The sequence below is a fragment of the Carassius auratus genome, chromosome 46, assembly GCF_003368295.1.
Source record: "Carassius auratus strain Wakin chromosome 46, ASM336829v1, whole genome shotgun sequence".
NCBI lineage: Eukaryota > Metazoa > Chordata > Actinopteri > Cypriniformes > Cyprinidae > Carassius > Carassius auratus.
In genome coordinates, this window is record NC_039288.1 from 105490 (window position 1) to 130620 (window position 25131).

The window sequence follows — 25131 nt, forward strand, 5'->3', positions numbered from 1 at the left end:
TTGTTAACAGAGAATCTGGATAATAAAATCAAGTTTTAATAAAGCAGCGCTCAGTAAAGGCTGCTGTTGTTCATGAGGAACCCCATGTGACTCCGAACAGTCAAATAAATAAACCTCTCAATCAGATTCGCATTTCTGAAGGACAAACTGTGGCATGTTTGCAAGTTCTCTGTGAAGATGATGATGATGATGATGATGAACAGATGCACATCTAATCACAGACTGCATCATCAGTGTTTGAGTCGTTCCTCAGATGCACCGAAGGCGAAGAGCATCGGTCAAACGCTGCCCTGCAAACACTGTTACTGATCATGTTCAGCAGAAGTGATGATGATGAGAGAGCGCAGGGAAGGACAGAGCTTCAGCTTTTCCAGCGGTTTGGAGTCAGAAGATCAGAACAGAGTTTCCAGACGCACATCAGTTCAGTAAAGGCACAGAGAGCAGCGTCACTTCCATGATCAGGAAGCTGTCGCACTCTCCCGGTGGATTCTCGTGCTCATAGTGGCAGCTTTACACATTGTGATGGCTGTTGAAGGAGTCTAAGACTGTGGTGTTGGTGTTCTGGAAGAGCCACCGCTGGCTGGGAGACGAGGGATCGCAGGAGTTCATGAAGATCCGCTTCTGTGCAGCATCAGAGTCTATGCAGCTGTTACTGATGGGGTGATAGAGGCTCTTATCCTGCCACACACACACACACACACACACATCAGTACGCCACAGTTTCAGCTGAAAATGACAGTAAATCTAACGTCGTCCTCTCTTCTGACTGCCGTTATCAATCTTTCTCTATTTTTCCTCTTTTTGAAAGTCATAAACACTATCGTGAAGTTTCTCTCTTGCTCAAATTTGAAGTAGTCTGCTGTTCTAGGACGACTTTTACTTCTGTGAAAAAGGTCATTCATCAAAATGAAAAATGTAGGGCGGGACTTGTTTCAGAACATTGGTTGTTGATTGGATGTTGAGATGTGGGAGGGGCAGGAAGTTCAAAATAGACTTTGTTATGAACGCTTAACTTTTGAGATTGCTCTTTCTGTACAGAATGGCATGTCTGCACAGATGTAATGCTGCTGTACCTTCCTGTAGGCCCACAGCTGGTTCCCCTTCATCCCGTGGCAGTCATACAGAGTCACAGGACTGTTGTGTGACACGGCGTCGAAGCAGACCTTCTTAGTGTGCAGCGGGTCTCCCACCCGTATGTCTTCTCTCCAACCAAACGTAAAGACCTGCACAATATACACACAGACTATTATGGTTACTGAATTAATGCATTCAGCAACACTGCATCCTCTGAACATTCATAACACATCTGTCAAAGTGAAATCAGCTCATCCAAATAACGCATTGAGAAAGACAGATTCTACCTTCATCTTTAGAGAAACACATTCTTCAGTGAATTCCCTGGGAACGGATCTCTCACCTGACCATGACTCCAGGTCGGCTCGCCTCGTCCCTTCAGGCATTTCTCCAAACGGATCAGGGAACCCGAGGACAAGTGTTTGCTCTCCATGCACAGACCCGAGGCGCTGTTACGCAGCTGGAAGCAAGCACACATCAGTGCCATGTCACTTACCCAGAGCCACTCATTTTCAGCTTTGTCCAAGAAAATATGCTTTATGTCAAATTATGTATGTAATTAATCTGAAACCAGTCTAAACTGGTTTGCAGGGCTTAACAGGTCTCTCAGCCTGGTTAGGCTGGATTAAGAGGGTTTTGGGCCATCCTGCTAAACATAGACATCTGAAACCAGATTAAATCACCTGGCCACTCAGAGTGGTCTCACCATCTTTGTAACGTGTAAAATTAGTGGCTAGTAAAGCGATGTAAGTGTGTCTGATTGTGAGCCGAATGTGTTTTGGGAAATTAGCACGCACCTCTCCCCACGCAGCGGCCGGAGGCTCCACCGGAGGATAGTGTTTGGGCAGATCCCATGCCACTTCCCTCATGAACCACTTGAAGTTCCTGCAGTTCAGCCGGCTCCTGAGCTCCTTCTGTGTGGACACGTCTCCAGCAGACAGGTGCCTGTACTCCGGCCGCCGCTGGTAGATGAACTCTGCGTACTCATCCATCCACACCTCGGCCACACGCTTCAGATTCTAAACAAAAACATCCAGCAGATCACACACACACACTCAGATCACACACACACACAGATCACATATAGATCACACACACACACACACACACACACAGATAACATATAGATCACACACACACAGATCACATATAGATCACACACACACACACACACACACAGATCACATATAGATCACACACACACAGATCACATATAGATCACACACACACAGATCACATATAGATCACACACACACACACACAGATCACATATAGATCACACACACACAGATCACATATAGATCACACACAAACAGATCACATATAGATCACACACACACACACAGATCACATATAGATCACACACATACACACACAGATCACATATAGATCACCCACACACAGAACACATATAGATCACACACACACACACAGATCACATATAGATCACACACATACAGATCACATATAGATCACACACACACACACAGATCACATATAGATCACACACACACACACACAGATCACATATAGATCACACACACACACAGAACACATATAGATCACACACACACAGATCACATATAGATCACACACACACAGATCACATATAGATCACACACACACACACACACAGATCACATATAGATCACACACACAGATCACATATAGATCACACACACACATAACACATATAGATCACACACACACACACAGATCACATATAGATCACACACACACAGATCACATATAGATCACACACACATAGATCACATATAGATCACACACACACAGATCACATATAGATCACACACACACACACAGATCACATATAGATCACACACACACAGAACACATATAGATCACACACACACACACAGATCACATATAGATCACACACACACACACAGATCACATATAGATCACACACACACAGAACACATATAGATCACACACACACACACACAGATCACATATAGATCACACACATACAGATCACATATAGATCACACACACACAGATCACATATAGATCACACACACACACAGATCACATATAGATCACACACACACAGAACACATATAGATCACACACACACAGATCACATATAGATCACACACATACAGATCACATATAGATCACACACACACACACAGATCACATATAGATCACACACACACAGATCACATATAGATCACACACACACAGATCACATATAGATCACACACACACAGATCACATATAGATCACACACACACAGATCACATATAGATCACACACACACACACACAGATCACATATAGATCACACACACACAGATCACATATAGATCACACACACACACACACACAGATCACATATAGATCACACACACAGTACACATATAGATCACACACACACAGATCACATATAGATCACACACACACAGATCACATATAGATCACACACACACACACACAGATCACATATAGATCACACACACACACACACACAGATCACATATAGATCACACACACACAGATCACATATAGAATCACACACACACAGATCACATATAGATCACACACACACAGATCACACACACACACACACACAGATCACATATAGATCACACACACACACACACAGATCACATATAGATCACACACACACACACAAGATCACATATAGATCACACACACACAGATCACATATAGATCACACACACACACAGATCACATATAGATCACACACACACACAGATCACATATAGATCACACACACACACACACACAGATCACATATAGATCACACACACACAGATCACATATAGATCACACACACACAGATCACATATAGATCACACACACACAGATCACATATAGATCACACACACACACACACAGATCACATATAGATCACACACACACAGAACACATATAGATCACACACACACACAGATCACATATAGATCACACACATACAGATCACATATAGATCACACACACACACAGAACACATATAGATCACACACACACACACACAGATCACATATAGATCACACACATACAGATCACATATAGATCACACACACACAGATCACATATAGATCACACACACACAGATCACATATAGATCACACACATACAGATCACATAAAGATCACACACACACAGATCACATATAGATCACACACACACAGATCACATATAGATCACACACACACACACACACACACAGATCACATATAGATCACACACACACACAGATCACATATAGATCACACACACACACAGATCACATATAGATCACACACACACACACAGATCACATATAGATCACACACACACACACACAGATCACATATAGATCACACACACACAGAACACATATAGATCACACACATACAGAACACATATAGATCACACACACAGATCACATATAGATCACACACACACAGATCACATATAGATCACACACACACAGATCACATATAGATCACACACACACAGATCACATATAGATCACACACACACACAGATCACATATAGATCACACACACACACACACAGATCACACACACACACACACACACAGATCACATATAGATCACACACATACAGATCACATATAGATCACACACACACAGATCACACACACACACACACAGATCACACACACACACACACACAGATCACATATAGATCACACACCACACACACAGATCACATATAGATCACACACACACACACAGATCACATATAGATCACACACACACAGACACATATAGATCACACACACACACACACACAGATCACACATAGATCACACACACACAGATCACATATAGATCACACACACACACAGATCACATATAGATCACACACACACACACAGATCACATATAGATCACACACACACACACACACACAGATCACATATAGATCACACACACAGATCACATATAGATCACACACACAGATCACATATAGATCACACACACACACACACACACACACACAGATCACATATAGATCACACACACACACACACACACACACACAGATCACATATAGATCACACACACACAGATCACATATAGATCACACACACACACAGATCACATATATATCACACACACACACACACAAATCACATATAGATCACACACACACACACACAGATCACATATAGATCACACACATACAGATCACATAAAGATCACACACACACAGATCACATATAGATCACACACACACAGATCACATATAGATCACACACACACACACACACACACACACACACACAGATCACATATAGATCACACACACACAGATCACATATAGATCACACACACACAGATCACATATAGATCACACACACACACAGATCACATATAGATCACACACACACAGATCACATATAGATCACACACACACAGATCACATATAGATCACACACACACAGATCACATATAGATCACACACACACAGATCACATATAGATCACACACACACACACACACAGATCACATATAGATCACACACACACACACACAGATCACATATAGATCACACACACACACACACAGATCACATATAGATCACACACACAGATCACATATAGATCACACACACACACACAGATCACATATAGATCACACACACACACACAGATCACATATAGATCACACACACACAGATCACATATAGATCACACACACACACACACAGATCACATATAGATCACACACACACACAGATCACATATAGATCACACACACACACAGATCACATACAGATCACACACACACAGATCACATACAGATCACACACACACAGATCTCATACAGATCACACACACACAGATCTCATACAGATCACACACACACAGATCACATACAGATCACACACACACACACACACACACACACACAGGTCACATATAGATCACACACACACACACACAGATCACATATAGATCACACACACACACAGATCACATACAGATCACACACATACAGATCACATATAGATCACACACACACAGATCACATACAGATCACACACACACACACACAGATCACATATAGATCACACACATACAGATCACATATAGATCACACACACACAGAACACATATAGATCACACACACACACACACACAGATCACATATAGATCACACACATACAGATCACATATAGATCACACACACACAGATCACATATAGATCACACACACAGATCACATATAGATCACACACACACAGATCACATATAGATCACACACACACAGATCACATATAGATCACACACACACAGATCACATATAGATCACACACACACAGATCACATATAGATCACACACACACACACACACACAGATCACATATAGATCACACACACACACAGATCACATATAGATCACACACACACACAGATCACATATAGATCACACACACACACACAGATCACATATAGATCACACACACACACACACACACAGATCACATATAGATCACACACACACAGAACACATATAGATCACACACATACAGAACACATATAGATCACACACATACAGATCACATATAGATCACACACACACAGATCACATATAGATCACACACACACACACATACAGATCACATATAGATCACACACACACAGAACACATATAGATCACACACACACACACACAGATCACATAGATCACACACATACAGATCACATATAGATCACACACACACACACATACAGATCACACACACACAGATCACATATAGATCACACACACACAGATCACATATAGATCACACACACACAGATCACATATAGATCACACACACACACAGATCACATATAGATCACACACACACACACACACAGATCACACACACACACACACACACACACACAGATCACATATAGATCACACACATACAGATCACATATAGATCACACACACACAGATCACACACACACACACAGATCACACACACACACACACACAGATCACATATAGATCACACACACACACACACAGATCACATATAGATCACACACACACACACAGATCACATATAGATCACACACACACACAGACACATATAGATCACACACACACACACACACACAGATCACACATAGATCACACACACACAGATCACATATAGATCACACACACACACAGATCACATATAGATCACACACACACACACACACACAGATCACATATAGATCACACACACACACACACACAGATCACATATAGATCACACACACACACACAGATCACATATAGATCACACACACAGATCACATATAGATCACACACACACACACACACACACACAGATCACATATAGATCACACACACACACACAGATCACATATAGATCACACACACACAGATCACATATAGATCACACACACACACAGATCACATATATATCACACACACACACAAATCACATATAGATCACACACACACACAGATCACATATAGATCACACACATACAGATCACATATAGATCACACACACACAGATCACATATAGATCACACACACACACAGATCACATATAGATCACACACACACACACACAGATCACATATAGATCACACACACACAGATCACATATAGATCACACACACACAGATCACATATAGATCACACACACACACAGATCACATATAGATCACACACACACAGATCACATATAGATCACACACACACAGATCACATATAGATCACACACACACAGATCACATATAGATCACACACACACAGATCACATATAGATCACACACACACACAGATCACATATAGATCACACACACACACACACAGATCACATATAGATCACACACACACACACACAGATCACATATAGATCACACACACACACACAGATCACATATAGATCACACACACACACACAGATCACATATAGATCACACACACACAGATCACATATAGATCACACACACACACACACACACAGATCACATATAGATCACACACACACAGATCACATATAGATCACACACACACACAGATCACATATAGATCACACACACACAGATCACATACAGATCACACACACACAGATCTCATACAGATCACACACACACAGATCTCATACAGATCACACACACACAGATCACATACAGATCACACACACACACACACACACACACACACAGGTCACATATAGATCACACACATACAGATCACATATAGATCACACACACACAGATCTCATACAGATCACACACACACAGATCACACACACACACACACACACACACACACACAGGTCACATATAGATCACACACATACAGATCACATATAGATCACACACACACACAGATCACATACAGATCACACACATACAGATCACATATAGATCACACACACACAGATCACATACAGATCACACACACACACACACAGATCACATATAGATCACACACACACACAGATCACATATAGATCACACACACACACACACACACACACACAGATCACACACACACACAGATCACATATAGATCACACACACACACACACACAGATCACATATAGATCACACACACACACAGATCACATATAGATCACACACACACACACACACAGATCACATATAGATCTCACACACACACACAGATCACATATAGATCACACACACACACAGATCACATATAGATCACACACATATAAAGGATGCTGTGTGACTGCTTTCTAAGGTCATTAATCCTCTACTCTGTGTAATGGCAGCTCACTGAGGAGTGTTTCTCATCCTTAAAGTAAGGCAGCGCCATCAGGCTCCAAAGGCCCTTCTTTAACATCCTTCATTATTTTGAAGGATGCATAGGATCACCCTCAATCCTCAATCCTTCATCTGAAGTGGACTGTATTTTAAAGAAATGTAAGCTATCTTGAGCCTGCCCAAACAATCATGAAATAACTACATATAGATCACACACATACAGATCACATTACTTTTAAATTGTTTTTAAAATAAAAAATATGATTTGCAGTTCACATTAATGTTTACTTTACCAAAAAAAATCTTATTTAGTTATTTTACCATTACCATAGTGGTCTGGTCTTAATATTTTCAAAACAATAGTCCTCCTAATGTTCTAGATATGATTATGGCCTTGTTTGATAAAAATTAAAAAGTTAGTTGAAAAAAAATTACCAGTGTAGAAACAATGAGTTTATTATTATTATTATTATTATAAATAAAGAAAAATGTTTATTTTGTTGTGAAACTGCATGATATTCTAGGCTGCTCATGAAAGCTATTTTTATTCTTCAGTGTACATATAACAGCATATAGTGAATATAGTAATATCTACAATATAAATATCTAAACTTCTTCCCTTGCAATACACACCCACTCAAATGATCTGGGTCTGGATGTGTTTGTCAAACTCACCCTGGCGAGGCTCACTCCACCTGGCACTTTATAGGGAACGTATTTCCTGTAGATGTGACCCACGCGTGAGCAGGGAATGTCCTCCATTCGGCCTCCACACATCCACACCTCAGGGAAGATGAAAACAGTCTTTCTACAGTGACACAAGTACAGACGGCAAACACAGAGACTGAACCGTCGGTCACACATAACTAAATGTGTGCTTCTGGTTCTGCTTTTGTAGTTTTTCTGTACACTGTAGAATTATTTGTACAATTAGAGATGAAACATGACTGAATGTATGTCACACATTCAGGCCTGCGCTCGTCATCAGACAGCTTAGAGCCAATGATTATTACACTCCATAAGGAACGTACTGTATGTGCACTGTGTAGTGCTGATAAACTCACTCTGAAGCCTGCTTAGATTGACAGTGTGTTTTCCTGAAGCCACTAGGGGTCGCTGTATCTGACTTCACTGTGAATGCTGCGACTGACACTGATCTGAGGCTGCGTCCACACCAACCCAGAGCTTTCCTTATCCAATCTTTCATCAAGAAATATCAGCGTCTACACGAAACCACAAAACTGACACGAAACGATGTAGTATATATCCCAGACCAGCATGTGGCGCTGTAATTCTGCCACAGAGATACACTAAAACGTAGAAGAAGTCTTGAACTATGCTCATAAACCTTGCTCGCTGTATACAAACGAACATGGAACAATACATGTGTTAATCAGTGTTAATGTTAGTTAATAAAAAGACAATCGTTCAGTGTTTGTTTATGTCTTTGTTGCTGTTATGCGGTCCTTCCACACGGGGACCAGTGATGCGCGGGTTGATCCGAAATGAGCGGGTGCCTGCGGTTACGAGTCATCCCAAAATATTTTTAATGATATTCGGGTCGCGGTCGGTCGGGTCGTTTGAAATAAAGATGCCAATTAAACCATTGCAATTTCTATAGTTCTAGACACAACTTTTAAATACATAGGCCTACACCTTATTGGCTGAATAACTGGCGTGAATATAGAGTCGCCACCTGTCCCGCTTTACGTTGTACAGCAATTTAACCCTTTGTCCCGCCTCACACAAATTGAGCATCTGTCCCACTTTTTCATTTGACCCTGCCTAATAAATACACGGATACGTCCATAGGTGTACTGTTAACTTATGTCCAATAGTTCAGAGGAGAGAAATAAAAGCGTTAGTCGATAGGCTGAGCATGAACGCCTGCTCAACATTGAACAATCTCACATAGGAGCGCGCGCTGTTCGGTCAGGTTAAGCAGCTGTGGCCACGAAAAAGAGAAGATGCACTATATTTTTTAGCGAATTGACCGCAGCATACCCTTGATTAAGACCTGTAGATGGAGAAGCAGAGAGAGCTTATTTTCTGTGGGGCATGGAGGAGAATACGACGTGAAGCGACATGGTGCATGTGAGTAGGCTACCACAGAGAAAAATCACATCTTCAAGAAACATACAAATCAGTGCAATCGTTTTTCAATAAACCAAATGACCCACAGAAGGGACGAGCATTTATCATGCCATGTATGACTGCAGTAACAAGTTTGCCCCAGTCTTTTTCCAAGTTCTGAAATAGCTAAGAAAAAAGCTGTAGAAACTATGGGTGATATTTAGGATCAGGTAGTGTCTTAATCTTTTAGTCGGTGGGTTTAAAAAGAAATATAGGTAATATATTACAGAAAGCTTGAAATGTTTACTTTTAATAAATAGGCTACTCTCTGATTATGTAATCCATATGAAATGTGCATTTCTCTCTGGTGTTCATGGTGAGTCTGCATCGTCAACTTCATCTTAGCAACGACACAGAAAACACAAGTTTATTACTAAACCATTAAATGTCTCCTTGCTAATTTAGACACATGCATAATCATTACTTTAACCGGTTCTTTGTGGCAAGCCTTATGTGTGCGGTCATAACGCTTATTATCCTGTAGGCTAAAGCCTATTTAAATAATCATATTAATATAAAGGGGCGACACATTTACTACTTTTAAAAAATGCGGGTCAGGAAGTGGGTCGGGTAAAATATTTTCTTTTTCTTTTTTTGCGGTCCGAGCTGCGGGCGGGTTAGTCGAAAACATCGGTCGGGTGCGGGTTCTTTATACACTGACCCGCGCATCACTGACGGAGAAGTGTTTCGGTGTACGCATACATTTTATATCGTACAGGTGTTTCATCCCCACGGATCCGCCGTTTTGTGAGAGTGAAACTGATATTATTTTAAACCGAGTCACAGAGTAGATAGATTTGAAATAAATGTAAATAATGTATTTTTTTAATAAATGTAAAAAAAAAAAAAAAAAAAAAAAGTGTTTTTTTTGTGGATGGCGAAACCATATTTTCTGAACGATGACATCATCAGCCCACGTCTCGACCCTAATCAGACACCGCTACGTCACGTAACAGCAACAAAGACATGAACAAACACTGAACGATTGTCTTTTTATTAACTAACATTAACACTGATTAACAAATGTATTGTTCCATGTTCGTTTGTATACAGCGAGCAAGGTTTATGAGCATAGTCCAAGTCTTCTTCTCTGTTTTTAGTGTATCTCTGTGGCAGAATTACAGCGCCACATGCTGGTCTGGCATATATACTACATCGTTTCGTGTCAGTTTTGTGGTTTCGTGTAGACGCTGATATTTCTTGAGATGAAGGAAAAAAAAAAGATTAGATAAGGAAAGATCTGGGTTCGTGTAGACCAGTGGTTCCCAACCTTTTTCAACTCGCGGCCCACACAACCAAACACATATGTTTGCGCGGCCCACTTCAAAAAAATTAACTGACCCCGCTATTGTTGGGTTAATAACTTAGTATTTCGAAGCTAGATTTTAAACAGTATTTATTGAATAAACTAGGGCTGTGCGATATGGACAAAAAAAAAAAAAACTATCGCAATTCTTTTTATCAATTTTGCAATTGTGACACACATCGATATGCTTTTACAGTCATAAATGCATTCAGGATTAATTTGAAACATATTTCCAAAAGAAAACCAATCAGAGCTTTATCAAAAAGTCATCTCTAGAACAGACATAATTCAAAATTATCACTATAGTGAAGATGTAAAAAAATGTATAGACTTGTGGCAAAAAAAAAAAAATCCTGTATACAGGGACTTTTTTTTCTTTTTTGCCATGCATTATTCATAGAGCTCATTAATTGTAGCGGCGCCTCAGGTGTTTGCAGTGTGTATACAGTATGTGTATGCGCTCAGCAGTGAGAGCGCATAAATATAACGCGAAAGCACATTAAAATAATGCACGAGTGTGAATCTATCTGTTCGCAGCAGATTTCCTTTGCTCTGTCACATAACCAGTCGTGCTTGCTCAGATACACGCTGCTTTTCGAGGAGAGAGTGTGCACACTTAAAATGTGTCTCCTCTCACTTAAACTGCATCCTGTTCACTAACAAATTCACTCTATGCTCATGTGTTAGACATGAATTATCGCACGTTTTTATTTCTAGCCTTTTACCGCAGTGAGAACGCTCTGATCCGTCAACATTGGCTCAGAAAAAAGGCGCATCACAGACAGTGTGTGAACCTGGAGTTAGGCATATGCCCAGTCTCTGTTCTCACGCTAGGCGAAATGCATTCTGATGGGATCGGATACGGGAGGTCAGGGCCGCGGAAAATTATGGTATAAAGCGATTTAGAAATCGCGCACGCTCAAATCGTGATTTTAGGACGTTTTCTTTTAATCGCACAGCCCTAGAATGGACTGGAAATTAACAGAAAATAATTGGCAGCCCACCTGCAATACCACCGCGGCCCACTAGGGGGCCGTGGACCACAGGTTGAAAACCACTGGTGTAGACGCAGCCTCAGATTTATCCACTCCGGGACACGGTTTCAAAAAATCTCAGTTTCACTCTCCTGAAACACCAGATCAGTGTGGACGAAAGATGATACAAAATGCATGCTTATACATCGAAATGCATCTCCGTGTGGACGGGGCCAAAAACAACACAGAAATATAATACACACAGTTCAGCCTCAGATGAAGGATGTTTCTTTACTACTGTTATTCCTTATGAAAACAACCGATTATGTGTTCGAGTTTATCATGCGTTTAATGGATGACAAATGGCTGAAATGTGAGAGAGCAAAATAACAGTGTACTGGTGAATACACATTAATTAAAGCTAGTCTGTTCACTAGGATAATGACAGCAACTGCTGATCAAGTTTCATTCATAGTATTTCCTTCTTAAAAGAGCTATAACCGTCACATCCATATCGCTGTGATCTGATTGGCTGTCGACGGTAAGCAGGTGCATTGTGCCACAGTGATTACCTTGAAGGAGATCTCGTACTGCTCTCCTCCCCAGATCTCCAGACCCATGTCATATCCTCCCAGCTCCCAGAACCACTTCCTGTCCACAGCGAAGAGACCGCCTGCCATCACCGGAGACCTTACAGAGAAGAAAGAGACACCGCTCAAACTAAACTCAAAACACAGAGTAAAACATAAGCACTGAATCAGAGAGCAGATCACAGAAAAACACCTTAACTGAGAATATTAATACGATCGACTGTTTCAGCTGCTCATGCAACCCTTCAGATGCAGAGCACAATATTCTCCTCCGGACTCACTCTGATGCAGCGCTGATGACAGAACACGTAACACGTAACACGTAACACGTAACACGTGTTGCTGAGTCTGTGAAGTGTCAGTTAAACTTAATCGGATAATGACACGACTGAACAAGATGCAGGAAGTCACCAAGTGTGCATATTCAAAACTTCTTCCCTCCACTGTTAGAAATAATATATTTTATGGAGACATTAACAGCATGCAATACGCAACACACACACACTCTTGTGCATTTTTACTTTCTCAAAAAAACTCATTCTGTATGATTTATAAGTGTTTTGAAAAATGGGGACATGGGTTATGTGCTCATAAGAACCCTCTCCTTGTAATACCTGTGTCATACCCATGTCATTATACAGATCCTGATATGAGACAAAAACATGCCCACACACACACTCACACACTCTCTCTCTCTCTCTCTCTCTCTCTCTCTCTCTCTCACACACACACACTCTCTCTCTCTCTCTCTCACACTCTCTCTCTCTCTCTCTCACACACTCTCTCTCTCTCTCTCTCTCTCTCACACACACACACACACACACACACACTCTCTCTCTCTCTCTCTCACACTCTCTCTCTCTCTCTCTCTCTCTCTCTCTCTCTCTCACACACACACACACACACCCACACACTCACTCACTCAAACGGGTCGCTGGGGTCTGGTTTCTGCAGCTGAGCTGGGATAGGGATGCGTTTGTAGTACATCTCCCAGTCGAAAGCCCCTCGCATCGCATCGCCGGCCTGCGTCTCGTAGCCGAAGTTATCGTGGTCGATCACATCGATCATCGGACACACGATCGTCCTCCGGTTCTCTGCGATGCGATCTGAAAACCAATCATTAATCAAATAACAGTTTGAGGAGCTGAACAATCCAATCATGCCTCCTTTACTTCTACAGCGCTTTATGCACAGCAGAGCATCTTCTTAATAATAAACAGATAATAATAAAAGTGTTCATGATCACCCAGTAACGGCGGGAGCCAGTTGACGTTGGCCTCGCAGTGTGAGTCCAGGAAGGTGATGACCTGACCCTTCGCCGCCGCGGCACCCAGCAGTCTGGTCCGGATCAGACCCTCACGCTTCTTCGTGCGCAGGATTCGAACCTTCGGCAGCCGCACCATGTACTCCTCCAGAGGAGCCTTCAGATGCTCTAGAAGACACAGAGACACCCCCCATCCATCACACGCTTACAGAAGCAGCTCCACACCTGCCTTCAATCTGTTTGATGGCTTTACTCTTCAGCAGCTTCATTTGACCAGATCTCAGATTAGGGCTGTCATGATCATGATCTGACGCTGCATACGTGTGACGCAGTTCAGACACGAGCGAGGATCATCTGAGCTGACAGTGATCTATCATGACTGTGTTTCTAACGTTTCTGACGGCAGATGATCTTCGTCCACACGCACTATACAAGCATGATCCCAGCAGAACATCCCGAGCTGCTGAAGGCTCGTACCTTTGTCGCTGAAGTCGTCCACGAGGATGATCTCGGCGATGAGCTGCGCAGGCGAGCGGTTGAGGACGCTGTGAACGGTGCGCAGCAGAGACGACCAGCCCTCGTTGTGGAAGGGGATGATGATGCTGGTGTTGGGAAGATCTTCTGCATACAGCTTCGTCTTACAGCTGCGACACACAAACGAACCGTCCGTCAGAAGCACTCGTGACAGATACAGCTGGATTAGTCTCCCACTGAAGTTATGGATATTAACCGCTGCATTAAATCTATATCACAATGTTCCAGTCATTCTGACACTGATGAGTGCTTCCTAAACACATCAGTCTAGTCTAGTAAACATGTGTTAGGACTCTGTCTGTGGAGGGGATCGTGAGGAACAGGACCGTGGTCATCAGTAATACTGCCAGTTCTCTTTTCCCAACCTTTTACTAAATGTCTGGTTAAACCGGTTTGCCCTCTACTATGTAAATATATTGTGACTTGGAACCAGACCCTATTTGTCAAATTAAACACACGTCAGGCATCTTAGTATGACCACAATACAGGGAAATGGAAAACAAGCCAGACTGACCTGTAAATGCATTTCTTTTGTGAGTTTTAAACATTTTAATATTACATTACATTTCTGTCTACCTAGATGAATACATCCTGACCAGAATCTTTTTTTAATATGTGCAATGAGAATCAAAGTTGTATTCTAGAAGACAAGTTTAAGAGTGAAAATATTCAAGACTAGAGCATAGTTCAAGACTTATATCTATATTTTTCAGGAATTAATGTGTAATATAGGTATAGCAAAGACATTGCTGTCCAGTTATTAAAGTCATAATGTGCACATCAAACCCACACTGAAGTGGGGCGATATCGTGTGTTTATTCTAATCAAACGCAGGTCTGTCTCTTTAAATACTTGAGCTCGTTACAGCAGGAAGGATTCTGATTGGCTGTCAGTATTTCTTCTGTTCATCAGCTGGAAAAAAATCATTCTGAAAGTGAGTCCAGCGATATCGTTTCTCCGTGCCTTTATCATTATAGTGGTGATGTGGACTATTCTTTAAAACTGAGAATGATTTTTAGAACTATATCTTTATCTTTATTTTTATTGTTATCTTAATGATTCAAAAAACCTTGAGACTCGAAAGAGGTTAACTAATTTCAGTACAGAACCCATAGGACGTTGTGCATGCGAGACAGAACGAGTTACTCCCCGAGATGACTCGTTCGTTCTGAGTCACATTCAAGATTTATTCAAAATGAAGGAATCGTTCAAGAATGACCCATGTCTACGGTTCATGTGCAGTAATTAATGGAGACACATTAAAGAGCAGCAGGAATCATGACACAGGTTTAGATTGGGGAGGAAGGAGGCGGCTCACTTCGGGTGTCTGATGTCAGGCAGGGATCTGTTGAGGGCGATGCGATTGCTGACGAATATGTTGAATCCGTTCTCCCTGTAGGCCTGGTCCACACGGTCCGAGTCGGTCAGCGGATACGGCCGGCCCTGCTCGCCGACACCTTCAACACACCACAGCGTTACCATCACAGTCATCTACAGTCAGCTCTATTACACCTCATGCATCATGTGACACACCTGAACGTGCCGCTTCGCTCCTAATGAGGGCATGGTCGTGCCAGTCCTTCCTCCGAACGCCCTCATTCTGCACCTTGTTCACTTTCTGAAAGCACAAAGCATGTGTGATGTGATGTTATGAGGAGGACTGTGTGCTAGTCTTTGCTAAACTGTAATGGATCAGTACAAAAATACCAGAGCAAACAGAAAAGAGGACGGAGAGAAAGACCGACCCTTGTGTCTAAACATGAGAACCAAACAAACCATCTTTTAGAAAATACCAGAACTTGATTAATGAATTAATGAAAGAATGAAATGCATTACTTTAAGTAATATAGAGTTAGGGCTAATTATTAGAACAATGTTACCTGTATAATAGGGCTGTATGTAACCCTTTGCAAGAATGAAAAAGATGATTTGTTACGTCTGTTCTGTTGAAATGTGAAATGATCTCATCATGTGGCAACACAGAAACTAAAAGAATCATCAATGGAGCTGTCAGGATCAGGAATCCTCATTTCTGAAAGGATCACGACAGGTTTTATGAGGTGCTAGTGTGTCACGAAGCTCCTCTGCTCTTCTGCTACACACTCCATGTGAATTGGGACACAGCATTGTCTTCTGCCACGCGTCTGATGTTTAATGCAAACAGCTGCATCTCTCTTAACAACAAGCACGTCTCACTGTAAAAATCTCTTGCCAAAGAAGCCAAACTGTGATAAATCAGAAGAATGAGCTAGATGTGACGATTCTGAATGTAATGATGCTTCTGTGCACGAGGTGATATGAAACGGTTCTTACAGGTGTGAATAGTGAGTGTGAGTGAGGCCACGCTGACAGTGAATGTGTGTGTGTGTGTGTGTGTGTGTGATTCCTGCACCTGCTAAGCTCAGGCTCTTCCACCGGGAAACAGAGGCGCTATCAGACCCGAGGCCTGGACGACAGCCAACCAAGAGCCTGAACAATGCTGCCTTTCAACAACACCACGTCCAGCCTTTCCCTATGAAGACCATCTCTTCCCATCATAACTGCTCAATGTGACAGCGGCACCAGAAGGAAATATATTACAATCATAATTCTCACATCATTCCAAAACTATATGACCTTTCACAGCACCAGATGTGTTTTGGCTATATAAATTGGTTGTGTGAGATGCATGCGATGTGGTCGATTGCACGTCTTGGTCAAGATATTTGTCTGAGAGAAATTCCTGTCAACAGTCCATAATATGTGTAAATGCAGACTGATAGAAATTAGCCTTGTAATTCCAAATTCTACTACTTCGCTTTGCTTCGCAGACAGAGTCTGGAATGGCATAACTGACCAGAGTTGTCTTTCTGGGGGCCAATCACATAATGTTTGGTTATGATGTGTGTTATGCGCAGTCTCAGTCTCCTCAAACTTCTGTAGTAAACACAGGTATGTTACGAAAAAAAAAAAAAAAAAAAACAGCGAGTTTCGCTGGGGGACACAATCACAATTATTGCCGGACTTTAGCCTCTCCAGTTTCTCGCTGACGATTGGTAACAGTAGATATATTAAACTTTTCCCAAAACCTGTCGCAATTAGGGCCACAACATCACCTCCATTCATAATGTAAAACAAACACTCTGCGAACAGCATCTCGTGTCTCCGTGTCCGCTGTCGTTTTCCCTAACCTAAACTACAATCTTATATTCGGCGTTTAGCGTCTACGTCACGGCTCTCAGGCCGCCCCCTGTTCCAAGATAGGCTGGCTATTTTGAGGTCGCTATCTCAGACTGAGTACAGAAGCAAAATGAAAACTACTGACGTAGTCAGACTAAAATAAGGTAGTTCAATCATTTAAAATTATGTTCCAGTAGCCAGTGAGCATTTTTCACTCAGAGTGCATTAGATGCACTGTGAGAAGGAGAAAGTATCAGCAGCATGCAGTGTCCACCTGGATGAAAAACATCCACCAAACATACATCCACCCATTGCACACCCGCACATCACACTTCTGCCTAAAAACATATCCGACCATCAAACTCCTGCCATCACACACACACCCATCGTGCATCTGCCCATCACACATCTGCCCGACACACACCCACCCATCAAACATCTGCCCAACACAAACATCTGACCAACACAAACATCTGCCCAACACACCCACCCATCAAACATCTGCCTGACACACACACACCCATTGTGCATCTGCCCATCATGCATCTGCCCGACACACACCCACCCATCAAACATCTGCCCAACACAAACATCTGACCAACACAAACATCTGCCCAACACACCCACCCATCAAACATCTGCCCAACACACACCCACCCATCAAACATCTGCCCAACACAAACATCTGCCCAACACACCCACCCATCAAACATCTGCCCGACACAAACATCTGCCCAACACACCCACCCATCAAACATCTGCCCGACACACACCCACCCATCAAACATCTGCCCAACACAAACATCTGACCAACACAAACATCTGCCCAACACACATCTGCCCAACACACACCCACCCATCACACATCTGCCCGACACACACCCACCCATCACACATCTGCCCAACACACACCCACCCATCACACATCTGCCCGACACACACCCACCCATCACACATCTGCCCAACACACACCCACCCATCACACATCTGCCCGACACACACCCACCCATCACACATCTGCCCAACACACACCCACCCATCAAACATCTGCCCAACACACACACACCCATCAAACATCTGCCCAACACAAACATCTGCCCAACACACACCCACCTATCAAACATCTGCCCAACACACACACACCCATCAAACATCTGCCCAACACAAACATCTGCCCAACACACACCCACCCATCAAACATCTGCCCAACACAAACATCTGCCCGACACACACCCACCTACACTCTAAAAAACGCTGGGTTGTTTTTTCAACCCAACTGCTGGGTTGAGGCCGTTGGATAGGACTTTGGGATGTTTTAACCCAAGTTTGGGTTGAAAATAACTATCTTTTTTAACCCAGCGGGGGTGGGTTGAGGACGCGGACGTGAAGGAGAGCACGCACGTCACGTCAAAATCGTACGTCTCTCCAGTGCGAGCAGCCTCCATTTTCTCAGCGTGATAGAAGCGAGAAGCGAGTGAAAGACTATGGTAAGTAACGTTAAATATTCAAAATGTAAAGTTATCTTTTATTGTTTACCCGGTTGTATGAAAGGCGGAAGGTTTTATGAAAGGCGGAAACAAAGGAGCTTAACGTTATATCTAACGTTATATAAAAAAAAACGGACGCGGTTTTCGCCTCGGACACGGAGGTCTTAACTGCCTCATGTAACGTTACTGAACGGAGGATGTACTTTTAATATAACGTCTGTGAATGTATTTTGTCATATTTACATAAGATTTTACATTATCTGTTCTCTTTGAGGCGTTAACAGACGGTTATGGTCACGGTTACGCTCATGTGAATTTGTCTTTTTTTTCGCGGTTAAACTGAATGTATGTTTGTCTCCTAAAGGAAACGGCATTGTGTAGTAAAGACTAGCATAATTATTTTGAGGCTGTTGAAGTGGTAACTGTTAAAAGTATGTTTTACATGTAATATTTCAGACTTGTCCAGCTCCTGTCTTCATTGTCCTCGTGCTGAGAGTTAAAGACACAGAAGCTGTTTGTGTGAGGAGTCACAGACCTGTGTGAGGATGAGGTGTTCTTCTGAAGAGAGGGACAGACGGTTTAAGGAGAGTAAACTTCAGAATAACATCAAGTTATCTTTATTTTTACTAAGACTAAAATAATGTGTGTGTTTTTTTTAGATGTTGAAATCCAGAGACAAGATAACTTCATTCTTTTGAGACTGATGTAAGTTAAATTATTATTACTTTTTTTTTTTTTTAGAAAATTTATGTTTCTGTTGTGTCCTGCCTGTTAACTTCACATTTTGATTCAAAAACAGTGTGATTTTATATATGTATGTATGTATATGTTAATATTTTATTGAAACCATTGATGTCCCTCTTTGCAGAACTCAAACTAACTGGAGTTAAGGACACACAAGTCTGCTTGTGTGAGGAGGTGGTTTTCTCAGCTTCTTCTGAAGAGAGGGAAAGATCGTATAAGGCAAGTAAACTTCATAATTTCATGTTATCAGTTGTTGTTTTTTTACTAAGAGTAAAATAATGTTTGTTTTTTGTTTTTGTAGATGTTAAAAGCAAGAGACATGGGAGATCATCATTCCCTTGAGATTTTATGTAAGTTATTTTTAGAAAATAAATTTTTCTGTTGTCTCCTGCCAGTTTACTTCACATTTTGATGCAACAACAGTGTGATTACGTGCTCATTTCATTAAGACCATTGATGTCTGTGTTTTTCATTGCAGAACTCAAACCAACTTTGGAGTTGTCTGATTTGGAGAGTCATTATTCTTGGTCTTCGCTCTTAGAGGTAAAGTTCACACAAAAAATCGTTTACTTGCCCTCAAGTCATTCCAAACCTATAAGACTTTTGTCTGTCTTTACAACATAAATTGATATATTTTTAGTTTTCTCATAATATTTGTTAATCTATTTATAGTTTAGATAATCAGTATTTTCAAGCTTCATAAATATAGAGTTATTGTAGAAGTAAATTCTGATATTTATATATGAATACATCTTAAATTATATGATAAACAAACATGTATGTTCAAAATAAAATATTGGTCTCCCAGACCAGCAATGGAGGACACAAAAAGAGAATATTAAATATATTCATATGTTTTCCAAAAAATGAACAGAGTTTGTATGAGTCTGGAAAAACATGGGGAGAGTAAATTATGAACATTTTAATTATTTGGTGAACTAACGGTTTGAAGAGCAGCCCTCCATGTACGTGAATATTGTGAGGTATATTGTGAGAATATTTCTACCTGAAAATGGATAGTTTAATTAAATGTTAAATTTTTTCAAATGTGTTTGTCTTAGGCCACTGATGAAGAACAGGCGGTGACTGGGATGAATCATGGTCAGAGAGGAGAATCTTCTTTCCCCTAAACTGATGCAGCGGTGGTTTTAAAGGAGGATGCTGGCCTGGATGATGTAGAAGATGTCACATGCTGTGCTGATGGGGTTTCTTCATGATTACGTCAGTTATGCTAAAGAGATCATGAAAATTGACCGTGATGCATGATCTGTATTCATGGACTATGAAACAAACTGTAAGTGTATAATTTGTTAAAAAAAAAAAGTTAAATGCTTTTTCTGTGTTGTTTAGTAGAAAAGTTTACACTCTGTCATTCATACACCTGCTCACATTCTTTCACACACACACACACACACACATGCGTCTGTTAAAGGTTATAATATCAAAGTTAATGTGATTTATTTGTGTACTGTCATGCCAGAATAGTTGGAAAAAAAACTAACTAATTGTAAATTTATTGTATGTGTTTTCATATATTTTTATACAATATATACAATTGAACAAAGTCCAATTTGATCTTAAGTTATATTCATCAAATGTTCAATGCTTTATGAACTCTGTAGCTGTTAATGCCATCCTTTTCTGCATTTCTTCTAACAAAATGATATCGAACATTTTCTAAATACAGTAGTTTTCCTTCTGAAATACAGTGATCTAAAAAAAACACCCGCTCTGTTTTTTTAAACCCTGCAATATAGTCATTTTAAACCATAAAAAAGGCAACCCAGCAGGCTGGGTTAAATATGATAACCCAACTGGTTGGGTTAAAACAACCCAGCGCTGGGTTCGTCCCTTTTTGACCCAGCGCTGGGTTGTCAAAATAACCCAAATTGGGTTGTTTTCAACCCAGCAGTTTTTAGAGTGTATCAAACATCTGCCCAACACACACCCACCCATCAAACATCTGCCCAACACAAACATCTGCCCGACACACACCCACCTATCAAACATCTGCCCAACACACACCCACCCATCAAACATCTGCCCAACACACACCCACCCATCACACATCTGCCCAACACACCCATCAAACATCTGCCCAACACACACACACCCATCACACATCTGGCCAACACACACACACCCATCACACGTCTGCCCGACACACACCCACCCATTAAACATAACACACACACACCCATCACACATCTATGTGACGCCTAGCATTATATTGATTATCTCAGAATTGCTGTATGGTGATATTATGGGTATTGTGAGGTACCCTGTGATTCCCACCCCTGATCTGATGACATGCTGGGATGGTGTATGACTGCAGAGAGTCACAGACTCAGTTTAACCAAAGGACGTCAATCACTGATATTTCCACATCACTTTTGAGGGAGCTAAATTATGCTTTTCTTTCATTTACATATTTAATGTCAAGGTTTATACTGAGAATTCTATTTGACCCAAAAACCATAAAAACAGAAAAGTTTAATGCTTGTTTTACCAGAAAGTGTTTATTTCTTTATACTGGATCTGCATGTTTTAATTTCCACAGCAGAATTACATGATAGAACTCAAACAATGTTTTACGTCAGTTTATTATCGGTCTGTGATATTTGTCCAAAGTACCATATAATAACTGATCAGCCAATAACTTACTAGCACGTTGATAAGCCTGTGTGCAGCGCGAGTGTCGCGACAAAACTACAACGCGTTCCCGCTCTAGTCGCGTCGCGTTCGTCATCTGTCGTTCACTCGGAGCGTCAAGAAGTCAAAGACACTTCTAGCCTCGCAGCACTACCATGCAGCAGCGAGTAAAGATTACCTGCTATGATACTGTAGAAACAGAGTGTATGCGAGCTGAGTGAGCGCTGTCGTACCTGTGCGCGCGAGAGTGCGGCGGCGTCCACAGAGCTGTCAAACATTCGCTCCAGAGACGCGGACCACAAGCCGACGCTCGGCAGGAACAGAAAGACCAGCAGCAGCAGCAGCGCGATCTGCAGCAGTCTCTTCTGCTTTCGCCGCATCTCGGGGTCTCTCTGTGGCGCTTCTGCTGTCGTCTACACAAATCAACACAAACTCGACCGAGTGTCTGGAACTTTACTTGCTCTCTCTCCAGTCCGCTGTCAGCACTTCCGCTATCATGGACTGAACCACTTCAGCCTCCTCGACGGGGGGAGAAAGTTCAGCACGAGCTTCACTTAATAGGATTTTAAAACTAGAATATACTCGGTTACTTCGAGAGAATCCTAACATGAATATGGTAAAATAGATTTGATGTAAAACGTGAGATGCAGACTGAACACGAGCTAATGATGTTAAGAGGACAGTGGAGAGATGACAGGAGAGGAGAGAGGGATCGGGATCAGGAAGGACCTCGAGGCAGGATTCGAACTCGGGTCGCTGTGAGCTGTACGTCCTGTTGATTATTGAGAAGATTTCAGTAATACTATTACAGTTGCTATCTATAAAACAGTTACTTTTGATGCCTCAACCACGCTGATTTAAAATCAAACAATCAAATAATTTCTATATTTATTTTCATAATTGTCACGACTCGCACATGTATGTGATGTCTCCAATGCAGCAGACAAGATAGGAATATGGAAAAGTTTACATTCATCAGATTTAAATATTGCATTATATGATTTTGTCAATAAAAAAGATGATCTGAACACTGTTGTGAAAGTTGTGGCTTTACTTTACTCTGTCATTACATCCCACCCACATCTCTCTGAGCAGCATGTGGTACATTATTCTATAATTAAAAATCTTTTTGGAAAATTAAAGTTTTTTTTTTTTTTTTTACTTTTTTGATTCTATATCATAAAATAGCCTACATAATGAAATATAATCGTATATGGGTAACGGAGAAACTACAATGTGGAAGATAAAAGTAGTGTAACTAGTAGTGTAATTAATTACTGTTGACAGACAATAATTAGTAAATTAACAATATTACTTTTGAGTAACAAGTAATATATTACATTCTCTGAGTAACTAGCCCAACACTGGACATAAAACCCTGCAAAGACTCAAGACATGAGGTTTGACTATTCTATTCTATTCTATTCTATTCTATTCTATTCTATTATTCAAAGAACATT

At 41.3% G+C, this 25131-nt stretch overlaps 1 protein-coding gene across 1 annotated transcript; it reads right to left on the minus strand.

Moving 5' to 3' along the window:
- On the minus strand, nt 1-24191 carry LOC113063784 (polypeptide N-acetylgalactosaminyltransferase 10-like). Its single transcript, XM_026234100.1, has 12 exons — nt 23905-24191; nt 17163-17247; nt 16948-17086; nt 15573-15739; nt 15078-15263; nt 14754-14937; nt 13814-13931; nt 9504-9611; nt 1872-2093; nt 1418-1534; nt 1074-1223; nt 1-678 (listed from the first exon to the last, which is right to left on the minus strand). The coding sequence occupies exons 1-12, from the start codon at nt 24049-24051 to the stop codon at nt 511-513; spliced, it is 1791 nt and encodes a 596-aa protein (XP_026089885.1). The 5' UTR covers nt 24052-24191; the 3' UTR covers nt 1-510.
- Nucleotides 24192-25131: the final 940 nt, after the last annotated feature.